This window comes from Gasterosteus aculeatus, chromosome 18 (genome assembly GCF_964276395.1).
Source record: "Gasterosteus aculeatus chromosome 18, fGasAcu3.hap1.1, whole genome shotgun sequence".
In the NCBI taxonomy this organism is placed as follows: domain Eukaryota; kingdom Metazoa; phylum Chordata; class Actinopteri; order Perciformes; family Gasterosteidae; genus Gasterosteus; species Gasterosteus aculeatus.
In genome coordinates, this window is record NC_135706.1 from 7,483,875 (window position 1) to 7,510,772 (window position 26,898).

A 26,898-nucleotide genomic window follows, 5' to 3' on the forward strand; every position below is an offset into this window, starting at 1 on the left:
AAGTCTGTCTGACATGAAGACATTTGTGGAGTGGAGAAACATACAACAGTGGAGAAAATCAATATAAACATTCATGACAAAAAAAAACTCATTTCTGGAAATGAGAAACTAATTGTATGCTGGCTGGTTTAATGAGAATTGCTTGAATGGTAATTCAACAATCATCTTTTAAGACAGCCGCTTCTTTCAAGTGAAGGATGGTTTGAAACTGATGATTCCCTCTGGCTGTCTCCCATTTTCTCCTTTGTTCAATAACCTCAAAATGTTTAGACCGACTGTCTGTAATCTATGCATTGTATAGTTTACAGCTTTTAGAAATACAGTTTGACATTTATCTTATACAGTTATGTAATAAATATAATTAATTATATACCATACTCAATGGTTTACTTTGTTTCCCTAAATTAACCCTGAAAATAGTTGCCTAAAACAATTCCATATATGGTTTTGCATCTTAAAACGTTCAATTGTTTTAACTTTATAAAGGAGCCGTAGGGTTTTTCTCCTCCGTTGCTTATTCTTGGTGTGTCTGCTGACCAGGCACCAAGCTGCTGCTGCTGCTGCTGCTGCTATTTGCCGGAGTAAATATGGAGTTTATTTGATTGAACAAAATAAATTCTAGCAACATAAGCTACATTTCTACTGAACCTCTACAGTTGTTTTCCAGTGACCAACAATTACACTTAACTTTAACCTTTTCATTTTCTTCTTCGTTACAGGTAAGTTTAAACTTGACCCACCAGGTATCTCTCAGTAGACACGCTGACTAGGATCAGGTCGTCTCCAATGCGGACTTTCTCTCCCTCGGATCTCTGCTTGGACGCTGGGTGGATGGTCCACCAGCAGGCCTCTCCTATTGACATTAATACACAAAATGCAGAAATACACTTGAGCAATCTCTTTCCCCACACATTCATATATGGGATATTTTAGATTAACGTGACTCTTCTCTTTGTTTAAAGTGTCTATTCGAAGTGGCAAAAGGCCTAAAACAGCCGTCATCTGAGGAAGACGGAGACTTTCTGCTTGACAAGCAGCTTTAAAAAGTTCTTCAGTTCAGATGGAGAATATGGCACTATAAAGGACATTTACAATCTTTCTCCCATGGGAATCAATTCCACCTCAAGGTTGGCTGATCCTAGGGCTAATGGAGAAGACTGAATTAATTTCGAAGCAGAAAAAAGCCAAGTGAACTCTGTAAAGTGCTCGTAAGTAATACCGTACCTATTGAATCTTCTTGTAGTCCGACATCAAATGACAGCTTGTCTGTCTGAGACCTGGATGTCTTCAAACAGGTCAAGTACTGGAGGGTGACAAATCAATTAGTGGGAAGTCAAAGGAAACATTACATAGAAACTTAGCTCCTGCACAGATCTCAAATAAAACTTAAAATTATTTATTTATGTTTCTATAACAGCTACTTCATTTTGAAACAATTAGTTACTTGACGAATTAAGCCAATTTATCGACACAGCAAAACTACCAAACATTTGGTTGCACATTTGCAGCTTTACTATCTTTTTTTAAATGAAGCCCCTTTGGGGCGGTTATTCTGACAAATGTGTAAATGCTCCATAATCATGTATACGCACCTCCCACTATCTAAAAGGTTGCGAGTCAACACTCACCATGTCACTGAAGGAGTGGCGAAGGAGGATGGCATGACCATAGAGCAGAGTCCTGTGTCCACCCCCATGACCGGCCTGCGAGAAAATACACAGGTAACAGATCACCATCATACCCTCGAAGGCTTGACCTCTGAACCCTGACAGGTTTGACTTATTGCATCTACTGTAGAGTGTACTTTATTATCCTCCACTTCACCCCTCTGTCAGATATTAATCTACGCATTTCCTTTGCTTTTGACCCTCTGCGGACAAAACAGATAAAGAATCTTCAACTTCAGACCTCCATATTCAAGTGCAAGCAAGACGCAGACAAAAAAAAGAGGGGAGGAACAAACAGAACCACACAAAAAAGCAAACAAACCGTCAAACACAGATTCGTAGTCATGACATCTTGCCCACTCTACCCACAAACAAGAATAATTGTCACACACACTACAGTGTGTCACAATTGGCAGAGGAAATGTGAGGATGTAGTTGGAAAAAACAATGTACGATTTCTTCTTCACCACTGAGGTGAATACAGAAAATCTCCTTACCCTTTTCATCAACCTCTAGCAGCAGAAGGAAAAAAGAGAAGGTGCCATAAGCAGTGAAATGAAAATCATCCATCAACAATTTTTAATGGGTTATAGGATTGCGAGATAAACACGCATTTAAAATGTAAATTAAGTTTGGAACAGGCCCTTTTCAAATCAATTGAATACGACTTAACATTCATAAATATAAGTACAAATGGTTTTCCTTGTTTGTTTGTTTGAAAATGAATGGACATTCATTCTTTCGTTTTATCTTGCCGTATTTGTTGTAACTAGATACCGCATTTATTGGAAATGTCTTTACTAGTGCTATAAAACAGACTATTCTCTCCCAATGCCTCCTACAATAGTTGACTTCTCTTTTGAGTTGACGAACAATATTTAAACTCCTAAGAGAAACAGCTGGAACCGAGCACTTGATCGGTACTATGACCAGCGTGACACCCAACTGTCCCCTGAATCGGACCCAAATCTAATTATTTTGAGCTATCAAGTTAATCCCAGGTGGCTTGTAAAACAGACGGAAAAGGTGACAGAGCTTGATCAAAAGAAAAATGGGAAGAGTCTCCAGTAACAGCTGGGAGTGAGGGAGGGTTACATTTCAGGCCTGCTGTCACGTCAGTGCCAGGGACTGTGACCTTTGGATTGGTGCCTCTCCAGTTAGAAGTTGGTTTCCAGTGTTAATTTCGTCGACAAAAACTATGACAAAAATGTTTCGTTAACGAACCTTTTTTCCATGACTAAGACGTGACGAAAACGATCTTAAAAAATAAAAACTATGACTAAATCTATTGTAACTTTCGTTAACGAGACGAGACGAACATGTTGGTGGTTGACGAAGTCACGATACTTTTTTCCCCCTTAATTTGCACGCACCCAACAGACAACAGACAGACAAAGTACGGCGGATATTAAGGCGTCATGATGACGTCATCCACGAACCCAGAACGCTCGCAGCGGTGCAGCAGTGGTTCTTGTGCACCGACTACGGACCGCGACGACTATTTCACGCTTCGGCGAGTTTGAATGCGCGCTTCTTTAGTTCAGCTGTCTCGGTTTAGCTGACTGTTAGCGGGCTGAAGCCGCGGCGCTTCACAGAAACATGAAGCCCCGTTTAACAGACGGCCGCGTGAGATCCACGCAGACCTTTCTGCTCTGTTCTCTGGCGACGGCAGGCAGCGTTTCCTCGGCTGGATGAGACGGTCCGTTACAAACACGTCTAACATAATAAACTCTTTGAAGATTCTGAAGCCAAGAAAATAATGTATTGCACCGATTGTAGGACGTTAAGGTCTCTTTTGTTGGGACAGTGGAAACAATAAAGGGTCATGAAGTTTCCGGTGTCCATGTCAAAAGCATTGCAAGTAAACAGACAAAGACAACAAAGTGTTGCGTTTAGATCCCTGGTCCTCATGAAGTTGTTACACCTTTGCCAATTTGTTAAATTGCCTTGCAAATAAATGCTTTGCTATTTGTTAAAATCCAAATCGTTTCATGTAATGATTTTTCACATGTCATTTATATTCACTCACACAAACACTTGTTCTTGGCCCGGCTCCTCCGTCAAATTTTACAACCCATTGTGGCCCGCGAGTCAAAAAGTTTGCCGCCCCCTGCTATAGACCTGTCCTAGGAGAGACATCTAATGGACAACCAAGTACTGCAAGCTGGAGTATTATGCAGTTGTAGACACAACACAGGGGGTCCCTGGGCCTGAGAAGGGAAGAAAGGGAGTTTATTATGGCTAAATGTGACTAAAACTAGACTAAAAAACTAATTACATAGGTTGGTGTCAATGTTTCTTTTACGGATGTATACGAGTTCGGGGAGGAGGAAGGATGTGCCACGAGTTGCGTGTTAAATTGAACTGGTTACAGGTCTACGTCTCCTGTCGGGTCACAAGGACCTAAAACATGAAGGAGCCATTGCACCAAACCATGACTTAGTAGTTTTCCTAAATGCTCACTTCATATATCAATAGCATCTTCTCAAATAAAACATCTTATATGGAAGAGCCTGAACATAGAACTAGCAAACTAATCACTTTTTCAGGGCTGTGAAGAAGCGATTAAAGCCAGACTAATTTGCTGAGCACCATCAGATATATTGATTCTCGTGTATATATGCAAGACTTTGTCTAATGACTCGTGGATTGTGCTCCATTTGCTTGATATTTACTTCATAAGAGTCAAAATAAAATCTGATGTAATATCTGAAAGTTAGAAGAGAGAAAAAAACGTTAAAAACACATACATCTGGCTATGTAATTCTAAAAATAGAGTGTAGTGCGTTGTGTGTTGCGTGATATGTGATATGTATGAAAAACAGATCATTAATAAACAGTTTTGCTTGACTATGTGACCACCGTGAAATCAAGAAATGATTTCACAACATTTCCTCGTGTAAATACCCTTAAACTGAATTGATGTTAGAGACCAAACCCAGAGAAAACAGAGCAGCACACCCAAACCACAAAGTTTTCTGCCAACGTGTGGGGTTTCAAACCAGTTCACTTAGATTCAGTAAATTATTAAGGGAGCGCAGAATCTTACCAAATATGTACTTACATTTAATTGCACAAAACTAAGCTGTATACTAAGGCCCAAAGCGGATTGCTTTGAAATTAGAGAAGTGATAAATAAATAGCTTAAGTAAATGAGAAGCAGACACCATCCCTTGGAGGTGCTTGCACAAAGCAGTCTTCAGAGGCAAAACATGTGACTACTGTGAACAAGGTGAAAGCACCCACAGATGTCAATTTCAAGATTGCCATAAATTCAGAGACATCTTTAACAAGCCAATTGATCGTCTCCATGCTGGCCAAGGGAAAGAAAGAGAGCATCTTGAGCTGCGATGGGGTAAAAGCTTAATTAGCTACAGGGAGGGAGTCTAAACGTAATGTTTAAGTCCATTTGATGAATGTGTGCTAGGGAATAAAAATTAAGAAACGCATTACCATTAACTTAATACCCCTCTCTATTGCAGTACCTGCCATGAATGTTTAAACTAAACGCAGCTTTTTATGACAATCGAGAAGTAGTCATCACTTCAACTGAAAGTGCTGGAGGTTCAACCCTTTCGTTTGGCAGTCGATCATGCACAGTGTCACAACGATGGAGGAACAAACTGATAGACCTACCCATTTTTCATGGTCAGCGCTCTAATAACACACAAATACAAATGAAGAGTATGTGTTATTGGGTTCTATTGAAGTTATTTACACAAATTGGAGAGCAACAATAGAGAGAAATGGGCCCTTATAATGGAAAGGAAAGAGGCGGGTGATTTATTAGCCCTGCTACCACAGAGTTTGTATTCCAGCCAACATCATCTCATCCTGCCAAACAAGGCTAGACAACAATGTTGTGAGCACAAAACAAATCTGCCGCCCGGGCTAATAGCAACGCAGGTCAGAATCACCTGCGGAGAGGACCACAATTGTGCACACAATACGTCATTTAAAGAACAATCTGTGCCAAAAGGCTATGCTGTGCATTCATGTGCTGTAGCAGCCAGAGCCATCCAGCACAACATTTTGGGGCATCTTGAATTAGTATTTTGGGGGTTTGTACCCAATTTGTCTTGCAAATGCACCATGATGTTGGTTTCTCTTATAGCTGGGGCTGTACTGCACATTGATCAATGCGACCATAGCTTTGTCATCTCTGTTCCTACAGACCAGGAGTCTGTCCAAAGCTAATAAGAAGAAGTGGGCCCATCAATTAAGGAACTATTAAAATCAACAGAGACCAGCTGTATCCAATAGGAACAGTGATGAGAATGAACACTCAAATTAACAAACGGTTTCTTGTACATCCAGATTTTATTCTGGTATTCATTTGAGAACCAAGCACTGTTTTCTCTTTGTTTTTCCCAAAACATTTGAGCATTTCATCCAGTTATGTGACACCCCCCCCTGCTGTATTTGGAAGGGCCTTGTTTCTCTCCTTTCCTAGACCCCCCCAACCCTCCAACCTTTGATTATCAATGTCTTATCTCTATTTGCAAAGCAGGGCCTTGTTAAAGAGAATGCACAGAGACAGTTTCCATTTAGATATGATTGCAGTTCTTGCTGTTGAAGTAGTCCAGACTATTTCTATACCTGGCTGTCTGCTTTGCCTTTGGGATTTAGTCCTACGTTCACTTTTTAAAGTCTAAACTTTGTCCAGAACCCTTTGCAGAATAATCATGCTGTCGAGTAATTAAATAACATTTGTGCGTTTCGATGTACGTCTTAGATCTGGCAACAGCATTTGGTGCATTGCTTGAAGGGAAGTTTTATTTATATAGCGTTCTGAGTAATGCATTAGTGTTCAGCACTTATCCAGTCGAATCCAGTCCAGTTATTTCCTCAGACTGGTTCTAAAATGTTTGACTTCCAATGCCCCCCATGTAGTGGAGACACTGTTGATGCAAAGTTTTTAGTCATATTATTGTCGAAACAGTACAGTTTCTATATAACTATCATTCAAGTAATTGTCCGCATCAAATATTAGTTGATGTTAAAATTCTTTTTAACATTGTATCATTTTTGGGAAATCTGAAAATCACTCAATGAATAATTCGGAACTATGAAGATCATAATTCTGTTACATTTTATAGTTAAGGAGTTGTAGGCTAAAGATTCATGCTTGTGTATGCAAATGTTGACCGTGTTTGTGTGCAAGAGAGAGAGAGAGAGAATCAGTGGGAAGGAGGGAAGAACTCACTCCTTCAGTGTTCTGTCCAGTCTTCGCCAGCATCTCCTGCAGAGCCCGAACCGACAGGGCCTGCTCCAACACAAAGTTACAAACACACAAGTCCGGAGGAACATACTGTGGGTTGGAAAGGGAGAGAGAGGGAGACATTAGTCAAAGAGGCATTGATGGAGGTGTTTTGAGCAAAATCAAGCCCAGAAAATTCACCCTGACTCACTTTTTGCCCTTTCATGTTCATTTATAGGAGCCAAGTCTATTCTGCAAGCCCATGATTGCCAGAACTCAGACATTTCACATGACGTTTGAATGTGCGTTTCACCAGATTTTGGTGCTTATATGAATATTTTTTAACTTTGAAGGTGTTTGCTGGGATCTATAGTAGTGATATGTCACCCTGATTAAAAAGTTCTTCACTTTCTTCATTTCGACCGTGCGTGTGTGTCACGTCCACGGTTTACCACCAAATGAGGTAATCTGGCTCCCAAAACTCAATGACATCCCTGTACGTCACTGGTACACGCACAGACACCTGCACTCTAATTGATGTAGTTGTCTATTGATGTTTTTCATTTAACATATTCTGCAGAACTGTTTTCCAACTGTCTTCTGACACCGGTAAGCGTCATTAGAAACCTCCAATACCTACACTAAGATCAGTCTTCCACTTTCAGCACCGTGTTTGAGTTTGTCTCCAAACTTTAAATCGATATAGCTAAGATTAAATCACTAAATCATTAAATTCATTCAAACATTACAAGGAAAGAGGATGGTGAACAATAGAAATGCGCCACTGAGAATTACATAATGCTTATGAATTACTGCCCACAAAAGGAATTCTGGGGCACATCTGCGCACCTGGTTCACTACTTGCATCTCTTTAAAATATGAGCAAAACCAATAAAGCGTGTTATGTTCTAGATGGCATTACACTGCACACATTTGAAAATATTTGGTGCATGACCTGGCTTGGTAACACACCCGGCTGAACCTTGACCTCTGCGTTTAAGTGAGAAATGTGGAGGGCTGCTGGGTGAGGATGGCGCCGTGAGTGCATGTACTCAGTTCTAAGAGCCGCCACGGCCAGCACACACAAGTTTCTAATCATGTATTCATCATTAGTTTACATTTAAACAGAGATAACAAGTTTCCAGTGACAAATCATTTACAAAGAATTGCTAGAAAAAGTCATCCTGCCACAAAATTTTGGACAAGGTGGGTTGGGTATTTATATTTGCCTCTATGAGGGTGCGACGTGACACAGGTAACATGCTCGGATAACTCCCAACCTGCTGAAGACCTTACACCTCTTATGAATTATTCACTGTCGGAATTCCAATTATCATACTTCTTCTATGGTTGGGTAGACATGAGCATGGTTGGGTAGACATACTGAATATTTTGCATGAGACACAATAACCTTTAGAAAGTATGTAGACAATACAGTATTATAAGCTGTGAAACCTTTAAAATACCAAACAGTCCAGATAAAGTAGCCAGCTATTCAAGCAAGAGCAAATTAGTCAAATAAAGGCAACGTTCTTAAGGTTGTTGTTTTAAATTCAATTAACTTCCTATTGACAAAAATGAATATATTTTAATTTTTAAATAGAACATTGCAACATTAAAAGGGCATGGCTGATATTTCTATGTGTTTGATGTTGTCAACAAATCCCATGAAGAGAAAAAAATCCAAAAATGAACTGGTCCTACTAGACAAGTTGTATTTTTGTTAATCTGAAATACACCGTCCTAAAAATGCTCACTAGATAACCCAGTTGGTATTTCTCCATGGCTAAAAATAGTGCAGTATTTGTCAAATGCAAGTGTTTATTTATTGTATTTTACAATCACATGTTCAGGAATAACAATATATGAAGTCAACAAATCAATGCAGGATCAAGCAAAAGTGTAGTATGTACTGTAAACTAGTATCAAGCCATTTGTTTGAATACACGACTGGAATTAACATGAATACTTAATATTAAATTTCCCCTTATTTTAAGATGGCATCTTACCTCCCTAATATTATATGAATAAATGATGCCACTGATGGTCCAATTCTGCAATATGTGTTTGGACTACAGCCACTTCAATATTTGAATATTGTTTCAGAAATAATTGATCTCATCCTCATTTCTCCCAACTAGCATCAGCAAAGAGCCAGGCTTCATATTGAAGAGAAAAGAGGACACCTGAGATCCACCAGCAGATGACAGCGTCTCACCTCGTGCCAAACCAAGGCATCACCCTGAACACTTTTTGTCTTTTCACACCCAAGGAGGCCCGAAGCGTTGTCACCGGTACCCAAGGTGAGAGGGGAGAGGCGTTTGTGTTTGGCTGCCTAGCACTCTGCAGGTGTTGCCCTCCAACTCAACGACACCTCCAAGTCCCTGAATTTCCTTCAAATTTTGACGGTGCAGTGGCTAAATTAAATCAGGCATTACTCAGTATGCACTGCTCATAAACATCCTGACCGTGGAGAGCTTTCTCTGGTTGTGACCATGTGATTGTCCCTCTGACACAAAGTAAGTGTAAAACAAAACAGGAACATCATCATTATAGATACATAGGCTGCATTGTTGATCCCAAGGAGATCTCTACTGGCCGACAATAAACTTTCTCTTCCCATTGAAAGTGCTCGGAAACCTTCAGATTCCAAGGCGTATTCTCCAAAGCAAACATGATCTGCTAATTTCAACGACTCTTGTTTGGAAGACCACACATGAAGTCTTGTCACAAGGAAAATTAATGAGACATGTAGCGGAGTACAAAAATATCCTGAAAATATCAGATGTTGTTTTCTATGCTATGGTTCCATAACCAATCACTGGGATGCACCAGTGCGAAAACTAGAACTTGAGCCACATCTGGTAATTGTACTTTTCAACATTTCACCATCCACTTCCTGCTTCATCCCTATTATTTGACAGGAGAGCCAAAAGAGCGGGTGGAGCGGACAGTGGAGTTAAAGAGATGGGTTTCAGTAAAGTGTGTCTTTGATTTACAATCCATCGGGAAGAGAGGCAGCCGGGGAACAAAACAAGACTTTAGTTTGAGGCAACATTATTTCATGAATCGTTGAAATGCAGGAGAAATACTTAATGAATTGTTCAATGAATACATTTTGTTTGACAAAAGTTTGACAAGATAGCTCCAACTTTCTCCGTTTTAACAACTTTGACGAACATCAGGCATGAAAACGGGTCAAGGGTGAAAAAGGTGAGAAGGATATTACCCCTCTAGGGTAGGGGGGGGGGTAAGATATTACCGACCATTTTACCGACTCGGTTCTTTGAATCTCGTTCAGTAATATGAACGAATCTTTCTTCGAGTCATTCGTTGACTGGGGGAGGGGGGGTAGCGGTAGCGTTAGCTAATCATTTAGCTAGCTGGCCAACGTCGCGTTCTCTCCTGCTGCGTTAAATGACTCAATTCATCAAGCTGTAGCTAACGTTAGCTAAGTCTATGTCAACAAAGCTCCTGGGTAACTTAACTTAGATATACCAGAAAATATTAAAACCATCACTCACCCTGTTCGCAATTCACTGAATCTCGCGCTCCCTTCTGATACGCGCACCTGTTCGCAGTTCACTGAATATGAATACACCCTTCTCCCCCCCAAAAAAAAATCTACACAATTCACGTAGGTCACCTATTTTGGTCCACGTAATTTGGATTAAATATTGAATTCTTTCCAGTTTTCCGTAAACAAAATAATCAGAGAATTCATGTTTATAATTTCCAGAGGTTCAGAAAACTGAACTGAATTAAATTTGAGTGGTGCCTTTGATGGATTTGACATTTTGGAGAACAAAGCTTTCCTCTATCAACCTGCTGAGTGTCAACTGGCACAACAAATCATATTTGGACTTACTTAAATACCTAAGCAGTTGCGGGGAGGCATATATATTGGTGATGGTTCTACTAGATACTACTAATTAAAAGTCACGTATAAAAAGTCCACATAGTTAGCTTTAACAATGAATTAGCGGTCCAAACAGTTAACTAAAGGTGACACATCAATAGTACAAATAGTAAATCAATAGACTTTTTGATTGCTGATCAAAAACTAACCTATCTAAAAACACATAATAAAAGTGTGTGACATCCTCACCTTGGCTTCCGATGTGGGTTCCAGGTAGCACACCCGGTTACCGAGTCCCTCGACAGCCAGGCAGAACTTGCGATGCTCCTTCTGGATGGTGGCCACACACTGGAGCACCACCTCGTCATCCTGCCGGAGAGAGACAAGCGTTAAAGCCAAAGATGTTTTGACAGTGACCTATCCAACAAATGACTCAACACCCAACAAAACTGAAACAATCTATAACCGCTCAGATTTTTTGCTCATCATGCCACCCACACTTATGATAATGTTTTTGAACTGATACGCAGAAATGTTCTGCTCACAAAGCTTTCAGATAAAGAGCATTTTATTATTTCAATACTTTAGTAAAAAATTAGTTGTTTTTTTGATTTATAGAAACTGTGGGGGAAATCAGATAAAAAATGTAAAAAAAGGCAAAACACTTTTCCTGGCAGAAATTAATTTCCGCAGCATAAAAAAAATAATTATAGAGGTTTTAAATCAATAGCTGCGAGAGCAAAGCACCATTAAGAGTAATATCATTTCTAAACCTGTTCCCCAGTCTTTGGTATCTCTAGGGAAGACAGGAAACCCTCCATTCAATCAGTTCAACCATTAAATGAACGTCTGTATCTGTCAAGGTCCAGAAGGTCTGGCTGTATTTGGAGCCTCGCACGCACAATATTGATTTGTTTTTTGTACTTTTAGTGTGTGTTTGTATGTGTGTCCCCTGCCAGCTCACGTCCCACACTGATCTAAGCTGATGGTTGCCATGGTTCTGGCTCCCACCTCCTTCACAGCAGTATTAATTCAATAGAGATACAGGCAGTGCAGCCTCCACAGACTCAGGAGGCAAGATATCAGACCCAGAAACGTCCCCCTGGATGGACAACTTTTGTGTGTGAAAGTGTTGAAAATGATAAGTGTTTTTCAGCTTTGGATGCACTTTATAAATCAAACATCAAATTTTATTAAATCTATCCAACAATGCATTAGTCTAAAAAATGAGAGTCTAGTCTAACATCTAATCTGTAATTCAACACTCCTATACTGTTGAAATATATTTCAAATAAAGAGAACAAAGTGTCTTTTATAACAATTTTCTGGGAATTAGGACATTTCTCGTCTCTTTCAGACAGACATGTAGGAGGCCTAAAATCAATTGGCTTGATAATTAGTGTGAGGTGTTCACAATATGTGTTGGTGTTACAACACAAATGAGATCTTCGATCTTTGTAGTTTATGTATGTGGGTGGTGTTCGCAGTGAAAAAAAGGTGGTGACTGACTCCCTTAACAATAATACACTGGCAAATACTTCGCCAAGCTGTATATAGCTTTTCTTGTGAAGTTTTAGACTAACTTTACATATTACTTGTTACAGGCTAGAACAAATGTTATACACATATGCTAACTTTCATATTCATACTTTTATTTGGGTTTCTACAAACACTTAATCCGTGTCTGATTTTTGCGACTCGAATATACTGCAGAGAATAGTTCTCAAGCAGTCTAGCAGGTAGATGTTGAAATGGAAGTAGCCTAGAAGTTAACTTAGCAGCTAGCTTAGCCTCGCGGCTAGCATAGCCTAGCAGCTAGCTAAGCTTAGCGGTGCGTAAAGTGGTCCGTTTGCCACTCACCACCCTTTCCACTGCACAGTTCTTCGCTGTATGTCGGAGCTTCAATTTTACATACAATGCAAAAAGCTCTCCATCTTCAACTAACGTCTCTGTCTCTCCGATCTAACTGACTGCAGCTAGCGGTGGTTTCGATTCCGGGGTCAACTTTGTTTACTTCCGGAACAGCGGTAGACCGGATGTATACAAAGTTGGGTCAACTGCGTTACAATTATTTATTGCATTAATCTCGGCCACATTAAATCGAATATAACACGATAATATTTTACCACTACACGCATCTCACAACAGCCCTACTAAAATGTGATACATTTTTTATTATGAAAGCCAGACTGACACATTAGCATATATACCTGAAGTGGACAACAACAGTAAAAGGTTCCGTTGCACAGAAAGTGATTTTTGCTCACTTTGATATTGCAGCTCCTGTACCAGAGGTGTTCAGAGTATCAATGGGATAAAAAGGCTGCATAGAATGGATGCGATCAATCTATGCAATGGAGCAATAGAAGGAAAGGCAGTGTGGATAATAATATAGCATCGCTCTAAATAAGTACAACCTCAGGAGACACTGTGTGGGGGAGGGTTTGAAGCCAAACATGAATACACAGAGACGTTCTCTTGTAAAAATCTAATCGCAATAAGATTGCATAAGATCTCAACAACTAAAGAAAAAGTGTTGTATTCCCACTGCCACGACTCTTAGAACACTTTCTGTCTCTCTCTGCACCCCTGACTTGATCCCAAGCCAGGGAATCTGGTGAATCTGAGGCAAAGTGATCCTTGCAGCAGTGTGACCATCTGCTAGCAGCATCAGTACTATGTATAGGGTCCCGGCCTGCAGCAGAAGGAGGTTCGGTGGCTGCTTTACCCAGCTTCCAAGTGTAGAGCGGGAACTTAACCCGGCCCTCTCCAAACCCGACCCCACCGTCCTCACTAACCCTGGAGATCTCGCAAGCCCAACAATTCTCCACCCATAATATACAAAGGAGTGTCACCCTGATTTAAGCTTCCATTGAATGGTCACTGCCACAACTGTCTTCAACAGACCATCCTATGACCACTCTTATCTTACTTTGCCAGGTTCTTATCTTACTCCCTCCCATAAGGAACCATTGTCGCCAACAGACAGCGACAGGTGTGTGTGTGCGTGTGCAGCCCGATGCATCCACCAGCCGAAACCCGAGAGCTCCAGATGCTCCGGAGTGCCAAATGAACTCCCACAACTCACCCACTGCTGCCACCAATGTGAACTTGAGAATCAATGTGAATCTGTTCAATCCCTCAGCGCCGCTATTTTGACACACATGCTTTGCACATGCTCAGTGGAGATCAACAAGCAGACATTGAAAGCAGGAAAAAAGGGAATTAAGAAAATTCCAGCACATTTTGTCTCCATGTTCACACTGTCTAGGTGTATATACGCTGTCTGAAGTGCTCTGACATCTCAGGGGTCGGGTTTCCCGTAAATGTCAAGCAGGGTGCTAAGTGCGGGTTGAGCAACGTGTTCTTAGTGAAGCTTAGCTCACAATAAAGAAGTTTAAGTGTGTATGTGTGAGCTACAACTTGATAAGCAAGATAAAGGCTGATTTTGTTTAAAATCCAGGCATCCTGGTCTTAAGGGAAATTTGAATATTATTTTCTGATATGAAATGCTAGACTTTCCACAGAGCCAGATCTAAAGAGTCGCTGTCAATCACGTGCACTTGAACCTTCATAATGTTTAAACTTTGAAGTAGAAGCTACCAGACTGTGAGAGAAATGGTTAACGGCAGCAGAGAACCTGAAAGAATGCAGTGATGAAGAAAAATAGGTCTGGAATCCTCAATAAAAGACAGAACACAAAGACGGAAGAGGGCTGGCCAATTTGCTTCTAGGGAAATTTGTCTTTTTAGCTCTAAAATCATAATCATACAGTCAAAAATCAGGATAAGTTCATGAGAAGCGATGCATAAAACCTCTTTGTTCCCAGTCTGTCGCTCCGCCATTAATCCGTTGTTATACAAGTAAATTCTATTTGCTGAAGTAGTGAAAACAGGGATGCATTTCATTTGTGTTTGAAAGGCTGTTTGAAAGGCTGTGAAAGTTGTGTTACTATTTCTGAGCAATGCCATTAGTAAGATAAGAATTCTAAACAAATAATCCCGTTATGTCAAATCATATGAGAATAAAAGAATGACTGCAATATTCATTTTTAGTGGTTTGGAACCTCCAAAATGCCTATTCACTTTATGGTAGCGCTGCTTATCTTCAAGTAACCGCCATTAGACGTTAATGGCCATCTTCTATTTGTATCTTGGTGAGACGCAATTGCGAATGAGGTGGATGGAGCCCCATAGCTTCACTGGATTCTCTCTCTTTCATTATCACAATGGTGCCCTACGTCTTCAACATCAGCCTTTTTTCTTAATTGCTGGCCATATACAATGTTATATTGGATAGATCTAGCCTGTCTGCGATTGCCTGAATACTGGCTTCTGCTGGGACATGCACAGATTCCTCTAGTAAGGAATAAATAGGAGGTTAACTGATAATAACAGTAAATATTTGAACTACAAAATTGAACTGAACCTACATATAAAAAGAAATGTACTTTATAAACTGACTGATAATGATGTTACTGACATAAACAAACCTACCTGTGCCATTCAGACCTGAACCTTTTTTGACGGAGAAGAGGATTTGTAATTTTTTTACTTTCGTCATCAACTTTATGATCCCTGAATGGACCCGAGGTCTGGGTAGTAGCGTACACGGATGAGCATTTCATCCAGCAGAAGGTTCTGCTACCTGCCACGGTCTTCTGCTGCTGCCCATCTTCTTCAAGGTTCCGCATGTTGTGAGTTCATGGTATTCTGTATGAGTGGTTATTGGAGTTATTGTTGCCTTTCTATCATCTCCAACCAGTCTGACCATTCTCCTCTGACCTCTCACGTCAACAAGGCGTTTGTAACATACACAGTCCAGCCTGTCTGGCACCAACAACCGTGCCACGTTCAAAGTCACTTAAATCTATTTTCCTCCCCAGTCTGATGCTTGGTTTGAACTTCAGCAAGTTGTCTTCATCGCATCGACATGCCTAAATGCATTGAGTTGCCGCCATAAGATTGGCTGATTAGCAATTTGTGTTAAGAAGGTGTACCTAATAAAGTGGCCGGTGAGTGCACACACACACACACACACACACACACACACACACACACACACACACACACACACACACTAAATAGATAGTACGTCTGAAAAACATCTTTGCCACTTTAAAATGACGACTTTACCGGAAGCCCAGATGTGCTGCTGACACTGAAACAAAGCTTGCATTCGTAAATCTGTGTAGAGCCAGACACTAATGACAGTAGTCTCAGAACTGCAAATGTAAACTCACTGCGCATAATTCGATCCTTGCACACATTTCAACAGTCTGCAAATAAAAAACAAAAAGGACAAAAGTTTGTCACAAACATTGAGTATTTGTAGCTTCTAAAAGGTGTAATTTATCAGATATGTTGAAGCTTACAATCTGCCCACACAGTATTACATTTGTATTTTTTGTTTTTAAGTAATGGACAAATTGTGTAAATCCTATGTAACCATTGCAGGGGCGGCACGGTGGTGTGGTGGTCAGCACTGTCGCCTCACAGCAAGAAGGTCCTGGGTTTGACTCTGTGTGGAGTCTGCATGTTCTCCCCGTGTCTGCGTGGGTTCTCTCCGGGTACTTCCGGCTTCCTCCCACAGTCCAAAGACATGCTCTGGGGATCAGGTTGATTGGTAACTTTAAATTGCCCGTAGGTGTGTGGATGTGAGTGTGAATGGTTGTATGTCTCTGTGTAGCCCTGCGATTGGCTGCCGATCAGTCCAAGGTGTAACCCGTCTCTCGCCCGAAGTTGGCTGGAATAGACTCCAGCCCCCCTGCGACCCTGTGTGCAGGCTAAGCAGTTTTGATGGATGTGACCATTTAGAGATTATTTTGCTCCATAAAATGTAGCAACATGCTATTGCTAACAAGCACCATCTGCAGACATATGTCCATTTGTGTGCAGGTGGCCTCGTCTGAGACAACATCATGGTTGTAAATGAATTATGCATTCCACATGTCTGCTTTATATATTTTTTTAAAATAAAATAGAATTTTGCAGTCAAGCATGTTTTGTCCCATGGTAGTGGTGTACTATGGATCACAGACACTAAGATTAATATGGTGTTCCTATAACAAATTGGATTTCCTTGGCATAGTTTGTATGCATATTGCTTTAGAGCAGCTTCAAATAATAGAGGACCACCCAAGCGTGCAAGACTGAGGCATCCACCTCAGCAAAAGCGCTGAGAAATGGGAAAGGGACAAAGTTGGAGCTTATCCAAAGTCCATCATCCCATCCGTTAAGGCAGCGCATGCTCTCAGCTCACGACAGTTGTGTTCCATCCCGTAATTGTAAAACTTGATGTAAACTGTAAATCATTTAAGCTCTCGTGCCACAAAAGCCTCAGAAGAAAGCAATGAGATGAGAGAAGTTGAGAACTTTTTCTTGGGAATAGGCTTTGCAGAGTTGAGATCTTCATTCCACACAGGCGGAATGATAACTGTGAGCCAAGAAGAAGACAGGACAGCTAAATTCAAATTCAAGTGTTTTACACAATACAATACATCAGCAGCAGTCAATGTAAAGGTAAATCTCCTTCCTTGCAAAGGCTGAAATAATTTCCAAATCCCTCAAGTTTACAGCCATCATGGCCAGACGCAAACAGCAAATAGAAAACAGCGTTTCTTAGATGTTGGTGGGCTTACTGAGGAAATAAAGATGAGCCAACCATTAGCAAAATGACAGAATCTGATTTTTCCCAAAGTGAGACGTTTCTTAACTCTATCTTGTCAAAAATGCAATTTCAATGGGATTAGTAATTTAAACAATGGCTAATTTATTAGCAGCAAGAATAAATGGGTTTGAAATGATTAAGTTGTCAATCCTCCCCTTATCATAACTTTAAGGATGCTTTAAGCAAAGTTCTTAACATCCAACTGCACCAAGAGAGCTTTTCATTTATAGCAAGGCGATCTAGTGGAATGACTTTCATCCTCAGCAGTTTAAAACCTCTAAAACAAATGTCAAGGGTCTATAATCAATATCCTTATGATAACAATGTCTCAGATCGTTGTTTCCCTGTCCGGCCCACACATACAAGTGTTAATGTTCTTGATGGTTTTGTCCTCTGAGAGGAATATAAAAGCCCCTAAGAACAAAACCATTATGGGCACAGAGCTGATAACAAATTCAACCATGTGGGTGTTAAATGAAAATGAACCCAAGTGACCTAACGTGAAGAGCCTTACGTTTGCACCTCTGTGGATTAATTAAGGTAATTATTTGATTCACGAGTCATTCACTCTGCTGCTGCTCCTATAATGGAATTCTAGTTGCTACTCTGGATCAGCACCACAACACACCGCACTGCATCATTGCTGCTGTACATATCAGGTTAAATTCATGGGCATTTAAAAATACTATGATGCATACTGAAAGGAATTATATAGAGTAAGAGTATTTAGAGACAATCATATCAATGAAGAATGCAATGTGATCTTCAACGTCAATTTTTTTCTACGGAAATAATTCCTAATTTTGTGAATGAACACCAATCCAAACGCAACGAAGAAAAAAGGAGCCCAACCCTCATTTAATATTTAAAAAAAAGATGTAATCTGAAGTTATCAATTAGGTTGTTAATCAACTTAATAACCCCCAACCCCCCCATCAAACCTCTCCCGCCTCATTTACCCGTTAAAAGTAACAAAGAGTATTAGAGAAGTAAGGTCCTGCCCCTTTAACAAGGTGATGATTTAAGGAATGGGGGGGTGGCAGCACTCTTGACTGGAGAGACGGGTGCTGCCAAAGAACACACGAGGCCTTGCCATCACAGCTTGCTCGATCAATACAGACAAAATCCTTCCCCTTGGATTTGAATCAATTGGAGAGAGGTTCAGAGGCCGCAGAACTATTCTGCCTCTCCCACGGTCCCTGTTTCCAACTCTCATTGAAGAGGCAAACTTTGCAAGGGCGTCAACTAGTTCAATATGGAACATGTTACATGCTGGAATGATGACTTGATGACTGCAAGGTCACACTTCTGAATACAAATTATGGCATCATCAGCAAAAACTGAATCACCTTTGTTTAGTCAGCTTCGGAGTTCAAGGGCACTGTAACGTTTAAAAGGATCCATATTATAGCCTATTACCACGTCATTGTGAGTGAGTCAGATACACCTGATAATCATATCGCTTTGAACCAGAGTCAGGACCTTGAACAAGAAGAGGCTTCCCAACAAGTCCCACAATTTAGGGTTCAACAGTTTCTGAATGATTTAATTTAATAATTAAATGATTTTCCTAATTCTAGCCGGGATGTGGTCTTTAACCGGCACCCCCCTTTCGTTTACAATCATTTATCTGAAGTTGTACTTTTCCGTGCAACCCATGAAAATTCAGGAATAATCGGGATGATGAAAATCCTGTGCAGTACTGTGTGGTTTCAAGCACGTGATTTCTAAATGCCACTTCATCCCTGTAAACATTGTGTTAGAGTCACTGTCTTGTGCTTCCCCGGCCCCGGCTCTTACACTGGTGGGGTTAATAGGCAGGGGGGCAAAGCTGTATGTGCTGTGAAAGCATCATCGGGCTAAATTTAAACCCCCAGAGTCCCCGCCTCGGTATGCAGAAGGCTTCTAGGACAACATGAACTCCAAATAAGCCCAGAGGACCTACAAGTGGATTGCAAGCCTGTATCACCTGGTTTGAAAAAAGGTGCAACAGTGACAGCTCACCTAGACAATGGAGGTTAAATTCCACCAAATATCTCTACAAAGGCAGAAAAAAAATCAATCAAGTCTTGCTTGGGCTTTAGCTCAACCTCAGTTAGTGAGCTTATTCCCATACAGGTGCAGTTTGCAATGATCAAAGTGGCACATTTACATTTTCAAGTTGCAGTCATTTTACAAACATTGGGTATTTGATTTCAGACATAAGTCAAGAAAGGCAGATGCCAAATTGGCCTCAACTAAAACAATACAAAGAATTTAAAACATTGCACCTTTTCTACAAATCAAATTTTTACATTTAACTCTTGATTTCAAAACAACCGTCAAATATTACTGCAATGTGACAAGCCTGCAGGAATTCAGATTTATCCGGATAATTCCTGTCTGCACAAGTCGATGACCAACACTTTTAGAATATATTTTAGAATCATGGGGTTGAAGTATGGAGAAGATACATTTCTGAGTGTAAGACAAATATACAACATAAGAAATTAAAACAAGAGAGTAATGTTTCTCCAACTGAATCGACGGATTTCAATATGTTTTTTTCTTGTATTGTATTGTTGAGTTTTAGATTTGTATATCAGCCTCTAAACTGAATTTCTCTCTCACCAATATCTCATGCAAACTTTGTGAGGACAAATCCAAACCGTTGCATGTGTGGATACAGTTATGAGCAATATTCTCAGGCGGAGAGCGGTTAATTTATATTTATTCAATATAGCATAACAATCACCTGGTAAACACAGATTTCATATATCTTCTTCTTTTTTCCTTAATTAATTCCTGCATGAATTCGAGCCAAAAACACATTGCTGAAGGCAGATCATTTCATGAATATGCCAAAGTAAATGCCAGTTCTTTTTGGATCTCATTTAAAATCAACATTAAATCCCTAGTGTTAAAGAACTGCCGAAGAAAAGCAACTGCTTATCAGCAAGCAAAAAAATAATAATCTTGATGCGCTAGTTCACCCACTAATCTAAACTTTCGGATCTCCATTAGCGGCTTCACAGTTACAGCAAGGCCTGTGGTCAACATCTCGCGGCAGAGGTGTAAAAATTTCCCCAGTTTCCCTTGACAGAGCTCCGCTCATCACTGCCAGCTTTCCCAACGTTGCGCATCAACAGCAAGGTGGGGCCACGGCCGTGTTGAAATTAAATCACAATGCCAGGACTTCTGTCGACACCTGACAGCTTTCCCAAATAACAAGAGACTTGGAAAAACTGGGAAACCCAACAGCAGCTACTAATCCAAGCAGATTTTGTCCTGCAGGCTAATGCGATGGTACTCAGGCTTGTACCATAATGTTGAACATGTTGTGTATATACGGCAACTGTCGCTCTTATTTTAGGGCTTTGTTTGAGGAAATGTTTCTCTCACCACTGAGGTCTGATAACAAGTCCCTGCGGGGCTCAAAGGAACCCTCCTCCTTTCAAACTGCTGTTGTCATCAAATTACCGGGATGCCATTGTGACAGTAGAATCTGAGAGGCATGGGTCAGCATATCGCTGGCATCCCAAATACTAGGAGCTGCAAAGGGTCCCGCCTGCTACTGACAGCTACCCAAGCCCTCACAGGGATTATACCTATGCTGTGTATGTCAACATCTCACAGCTATGAGCAAGAAGTACGCTGTTGTCAGGCGTTCAGACGAATGGAGAACCAAAGCAAGTAGAACGTGACTTATGGAAAACCACCCAACCTGCTTCCATTATAGATCCCACTTTCTGAACCGAGGTTGGTTTTACTCGTCGAATATTATTACAGGCTGAAAATTTGGTAAGAAGATACCAAGTTGCATCATGTGAAATGAGCATCCTGGATACTACGGGCAGGAAGTTGGGATGTCCACTTTTGTCGATGTCTCCTTCAGTTTTAGGCAGTCACTGGCGTCCAATAGAAACTTGTGTATCAAATCAAACAATGCAACCTAACAGGGATGGATTACCAAACTCAAGTTCCAAAGGTAGACGTACAGAAGGGTTTCATATTGTACAGAAAGAAATGACAGCCACACTGCAAACGCCCATTTCTAAATCACAGCCACATACATACATGTAATATTTAAAGAGCAGAAAAGACCGATTTCAACCTCCAAATAACTTGAAAGCAAACTGCAATGACAAATGAAAAGCTGTATTTTTTAAGTCATACATAGGGACATGGGGGTCCTGAACACGGTTCAGGTTTGTCAATTATCAAGACAGGATGTTTGACAAGTCAGATCAAAATTGCATAGTACCAAAAAATATAGAAGAGAATGTGCAATAAAAAACACATCAAAAGGCAGTGAATGAAACCAGGTAAACACCCTGCTCAGCATGTTGCAAGAGTCATACATTGATACACGGATGTCCATGCAACACCTGTGCCACAAGTTCCATAAGGCAGGAGAAGAATAAGAGCACGACAAATATATATTCCCACCACCTCAAAATACAAACTGGCATATCATTTACAAGGATAACTGCTGTGCATGTCCCCGGAGAGCAGTGGCAACGTAAGCCATCTGCGTCAAACAACTAAAATAGTAATACGCGCAGGGTGGCTCGGGTGTGTGTGAGCATAACTCATCGAAACTCTTCCCCCTGAGGAAGTGACAGCATCATTAACATTTTGGGACATGGCGTTCTCGTGGAAAAACGATACAGATCCGATAAAGCCCCAAAAAGGGAGAGGGGGGGGACAACACGAAACTGCCAAGAAAGCGTAAAGACATTTTGGCCGTTGCGTCGCCTCATTGAGATCACCTACATCAAGAGTCCTGTGGACAGGTGCGCGGTGTCCGCGAGGTGCAGCGCGCCACCTGCGGACCCCCCCACGGGGATTTACTTAATTGGCGTGCGGCCCGTCGCCCGTGGGCGTTAATTGAAAGAAAGGAAACCAAGGCGCACGCAGAGAAACTGCCTGTACTTACAGTTCTCAAGAACTGGATCTCGTCTTCCCCTTCTCCGCCCTCAGCCATGGCTGCGAAGGGAGGCTGCTCACACTCAGGAAGCCTCCGATGACTGCCGGCGGAAACAAGATGCTGCGCCTCTCAAGCCGATATTAGCGGACAGCTCATCCGCGGCCATATAGGGCAGCCCGACCGAGCCCCCACCCCTCCTCGTCTCCTTTCCTCACCCACCTGCCTACCCCCTCTTCCATCTCCTCCCTCCTCCCCGCGCACCGACGCTGATGCAAAGGAGATGCAATGTTACCATTGTGGTTTGAAAATGTTTGGCGGGGGAAAACTCAAAACACAAATCGAGTCAGCAGGTATCGACGGCTCCCTGTCAGATAATGGCGCAAGGTGGTGAGATGCATGGCAGCAGCGGGGCTGGATATGGATTTATGAATGGCCCTGTCTCTCTGTTTGCATCTGAACACGACCAATGCAATTTTAATTTACGGTCGTTGTTTGATCTTGAGAGGGAGGGAACACACGTATCACAAGAACTGCTTGATTGTATCTGTTTTTCTCCCTTTCGGGAAATTAAAAACAGGTTCTGCAGGAGAGTTCTAGTTGCCTCTTCAAATCTCATAATATAAAGTTAATTTAAAATAGTCACTAGAACTAAAGGTCATCGATATGCAGTAGAGATTATGAAAAAGAGATACAATCGACGTTCAACGTCGGTTTCTAGACAGAGCAAAGACTTTTTGAATTATTTTTGAAATTCAAATAGTGTTGTTCAATGATCAGAAGGCACATCATTAAAATCCGCCCCAGCGATGGTCTCTTACTAGGATATTGCTGCCCTCTAGTGGACAAATTGTGAACTTACCGTTCAATTTGGTGCACTGGTTGCAGAAACTAGAGTAATGAAACTATAATAATCTCTTGTTAGGGGTTTTAACATATGGAGAATATCATGCCTCGTGACTCTTTTTTTAACATCTGTAGAAGAAGGTACAGCGAAGTGCTCTCAATGGTGGGACAAGGCGGAGGCCGCAGCACAGCGAGTAATGGGCAAGATTGAGGAAGTTGAGGGGATCATACGTCGGGTCAGGGACTGGACGAAAGACGGCAGCGACAGCGAGTGATGGGGCTCGGTTCATCTCAGACGGATGCTTTGTTGAGACCAAAGATAAGGGGTGTAATAAAGACAAGCCTTTGGTTGAGGAGCTTCGAGCTCGGAGTCAGTCTACGTTGGGTCCTCAAGGTGGAGGCAGCACAGGCAGATAGTGAAGCCTACACCGAGACCCACACAACTCCTTACGATCCAAATCTAGAAGGATTATCAACAAGGCCCCTGGACCTACTGTCATATTCTCACCACTTCAGCTCTACTGTGCCAAATCAATCATCGCCCTTTCTTTCACCTTTGCCGTCTCTGTCCGCACTCCTAGATTGTTCTCTGTGAACATCTGGCAGCCTCGAAAGCCCGTCTCGCATCCCGTCACCTCTATTCACGTCCGGTCCATACAGCCGGAGCTCACCGCCTCGGAAATGGAACGACAAGCAGGAAAAAGACATCTGCGAATGTCAAGTCAGATGGACAAGCTTGGTTGAAGACAGCTTATTCCCTCAGGGGGCCGCAGGGCGCGGTGGGACACAACGTGAACGGAGAAATAGCAGGAAGATGTGTACCGTAGATGTGTGAATGTGAGTGTGAATGGTTGTATGTCTCTGTGTAGCCCTGCGATTGGCTGGCGACCAGTCTAGGATGTACCCTGTCTATCGCCCGAAGTTGGCTGTGATGGACTTCCAGTATGACGTACCAGTAAGCACCTGATGTGGATACAGCCTCTTAGTCATGCACAGGCAGTTTCCATTACAGGAGTAGCACACTTGTGTGTGTTTATTTCTTTGTCGATGAATGCACACTGAACACCTTTCTGGATCATCCATCCATCCATCCATCTTCAACCGCTTATCCGGGGTCGGGTCGCGGGGCTTTCTGGATCAATTATACTAAAATAAAAGGTCCTTAACCGTGTATAAACACACCATAAACACAATCATTTGAAGGTGAAATGCATGTTGGGGCATCCTTCTGTTTTGATTCATAGTTGCAAAAGCCACAACCTTCCACAGGGCCTTTCACTCTATGATCTCATGCTGTGCAGCTAAACTTTAAAACCCACAGCACCTCATTTTAATTTCTAGAAAATATTTCTTGGCTGTGCTTTGAAAAGCTTTTCAAAATGATGCACAATGATAACTTTTCAATTCTTCATGTTTGATCAAATGGAAAAGTGACCTGACATCAGGCTGCTTCAAAGAGAGCTGATCTTCAGTGTGCTGCACCTTTACAGACAGTTTGCCGTTGTTTGAGAGCTCTTGGAGCGGTTGAACCGAATAATGCACATAGACGAATGCTTGAGTCTGGTATCCAGTTAGTCGAATGTCTCCTCCTTTAACTTTATTAGGGAAATGAGTGCCTGACCAGTCTATGCAACAGGACGCCCAATTGTCCAGACAGGATTAATAGGCTGAGCTTTGAAATACACAGAATCTTTAGAGAGTGGTGATTTGAGCGAGAGGAATTGCCACAGTTTTTTAAAGTTGGTTAACTTAAAAGTCAAAAGTTTTCAGAACTTAAAAGGTTGGAAGACTACTTGTTTTGATAACAGTTAAATTAAAGTGCTCATTCAGCGCAACTCAAATATTTACAGCCTCAAACTTCAAATTAGTTTTCAAACTGCTGGAATAAGTTCACAGAACTTTAGAAAATAAATACACAACCACACTATTTGTTAATCAAACTCCTGTTTATTAGTTTTTGTTGTCATTGTTTTAAGTACACTGGCACGGTGCGGATTCTTGGGGGGGGGGGGGGGCGTACAGAGTCGGCACGACACAGCAGGTACAGATGCAATATGTTTATTTTGGTTTCTTTATGCAGAATCGAGCTCTCCCGGCGTCTCGCTCTCTCGCCGTCGACCTCAAAAAAACGCAGGGACGACCCTGGAAAATTAAAACTTCTCCAAAGAGAGAGAAATGGAAAATGCTCCAGCAAAAATGAGCGAGCGGATTAGGAAACAAAAGAAAAAGCCAAACTCTCGCTTATCGAGGAAATAACAAAAAAGTGATATTGCAGTCTTGCAGTCTCTATCTTCCATATTTCCACACTGACAGGAGCTCAGACAGGATTTGTCCTCCCAGAAAGACAAACTAAAGTGCATCATGGACGGCGTACAGGGCCTGAAAAGCAACCCGCTTCGGAGGCTGGATAGTCAACGTAAAACAATATAGTCAATAGGATGTTTTTTTCCAGCATATTGTTTGTCTGGCTTCTAAATGTGTGCATGCGTTCAAAAATGATACGTTACTGCCTTTCTGTTTAGAAAGGTTTACTTTGTTAAGTGACTTTTATTGCTTTCTGAGGCAAAACTGGCTTATTGTAACATAATATACAGTCAATAAAAGACTGGCTCAGTGCCGCGTGCTCCTTCCCCACAGCCAGGGGCCTCCAGAATCACGCAAACTCCCTGCAGGTCGGTGACACAAAGTGACTAGCAAAATAACGCAGGAAACCTCGGTGGGTTTTTTCTGCAAGCTCAAAAATGTCTTTATCCAATGAAACGTCACTAATTGGGCCCTCTTGCTTATTCATTTTAACAGTAAATAGATTTTCATGAATTTAAGTATTGAAAGGGCAACTTTTGAACCCGCCCCTATATTCCATTTTTTTTGTTTCTATGTGAATGATGCGTACTCTAGAGAGAAGAATGGCTGCTTAGTGATGATTTGGACCAATAACATTCATCTTGTTTCCAGCGACTCTCTGAGTGTTGTGGCATCAGAGCACCGTCCATTTAGCATCAAGCAGAGGGCTTTGGGCAAAGACGACTTCACAAAGATCCCTCACGGATTGGCTGGAGTCCAGGACAGGATGAGTGTCATTTGGGAGAGGGGAGTGGTACGTACAAACACACATGTACACATATACACACTTAAGCTGTAAACCTGCTCGTGCTTATTATGTACCGTGCATCCCAGGAAGGATCCATGTAGAATCGTATTAGATACCATTAATACTAAAATAGCTTTGGAAAAAAATGCTTGGTTTTATTTTGTATTACTGGTCCACAAGTCCACCACTGTCTCCTCAGTGTCAATTTGTGTTTTCATTGGCTTATGGTTACTGCATTAATTTAACAACAGGCCGAAGAAATAATGTACACACATTTGCATTGCTTTGACCAAGGAGCCAAGCCAAGCACAACAAAATGCTATTCCGAAAGAAAGAATCCTTTGATGCTAATTAAAAATTCAGGGCTCACAAAGATCTGAGTTGTCCTTGGCCTTGCATGTTTTTGATGAATGAATGCCCTCAGGTCAGGAAAAGCATGACTACGGGGGGTCACGTTACTCCATAATAAAGGGTGAAATGCAACAACGTTCCTTGTCTTAAAGCGGTGATCGGTCGTAGCTCTGTTGGTATCTTGTCCACTCACACCTAAATGTTCTATGATAAACTATTCAGCATTTCGGTTTTAAGATAACTGGTTGCCGGTTACCTTTTCGATGGCGCCGTGTGAGTGAAGAAAATCGATCGCTGGGCTTTGTTCAG

At 41.5% G+C, this 26,898-nt stretch overlaps 1 protein-coding gene across 5 annotated transcripts in view; it reads right to left on the minus strand.

The window, feature by feature from the left end:
- The window catches only part of ryr3 (ryanodine receptor 3), an 84,350-nt gene extending 61,883 nt beyond the window's left edge, over positions 1 to 22,467 (minus strand). For 2 of the 5 annotated variants that reach the window (XM_040161341.2, XM_040161339.2), the window contains exons 1-6: positions 22,314 to 22,467; positions 10,976 to 11,095; positions 6,874 to 6,978; positions 1,629 to 1,703; positions 1,225 to 1,303; positions 741 to 853 (exon numbers count right to left, since the gene is read on the minus strand). In XM_040161341.2, coding sequence (XP_040017275.2) covers positions 741 to 853; positions 1,225 to 1,303; positions 1,629 to 1,703; positions 6,874 to 6,978; positions 10,976 to 11,095; positions 22,314 to 22,361 — 540 coding nt within the window. In that variant the 5' untranslated portion in view covers positions 22,362 to 22,467. Of the gene's footprint in view, positions 1 to 740; positions 854 to 1,224; positions 1,304 to 1,628; positions 1,704 to 5,303; positions 5,325 to 6,873; positions 6,979 to 10,975; positions 11,096 to 12,586; positions 12,733 to 22,313 lie in introns of those variants that run through there. The other 3 variants (XM_040161337.2, XM_078093063.1, XM_078093064.1) reach the window with 3 other exon arrangements.
- Between the last annotated feature and the right edge of the window lie 4,431 nt (positions 22,468 to 26,898).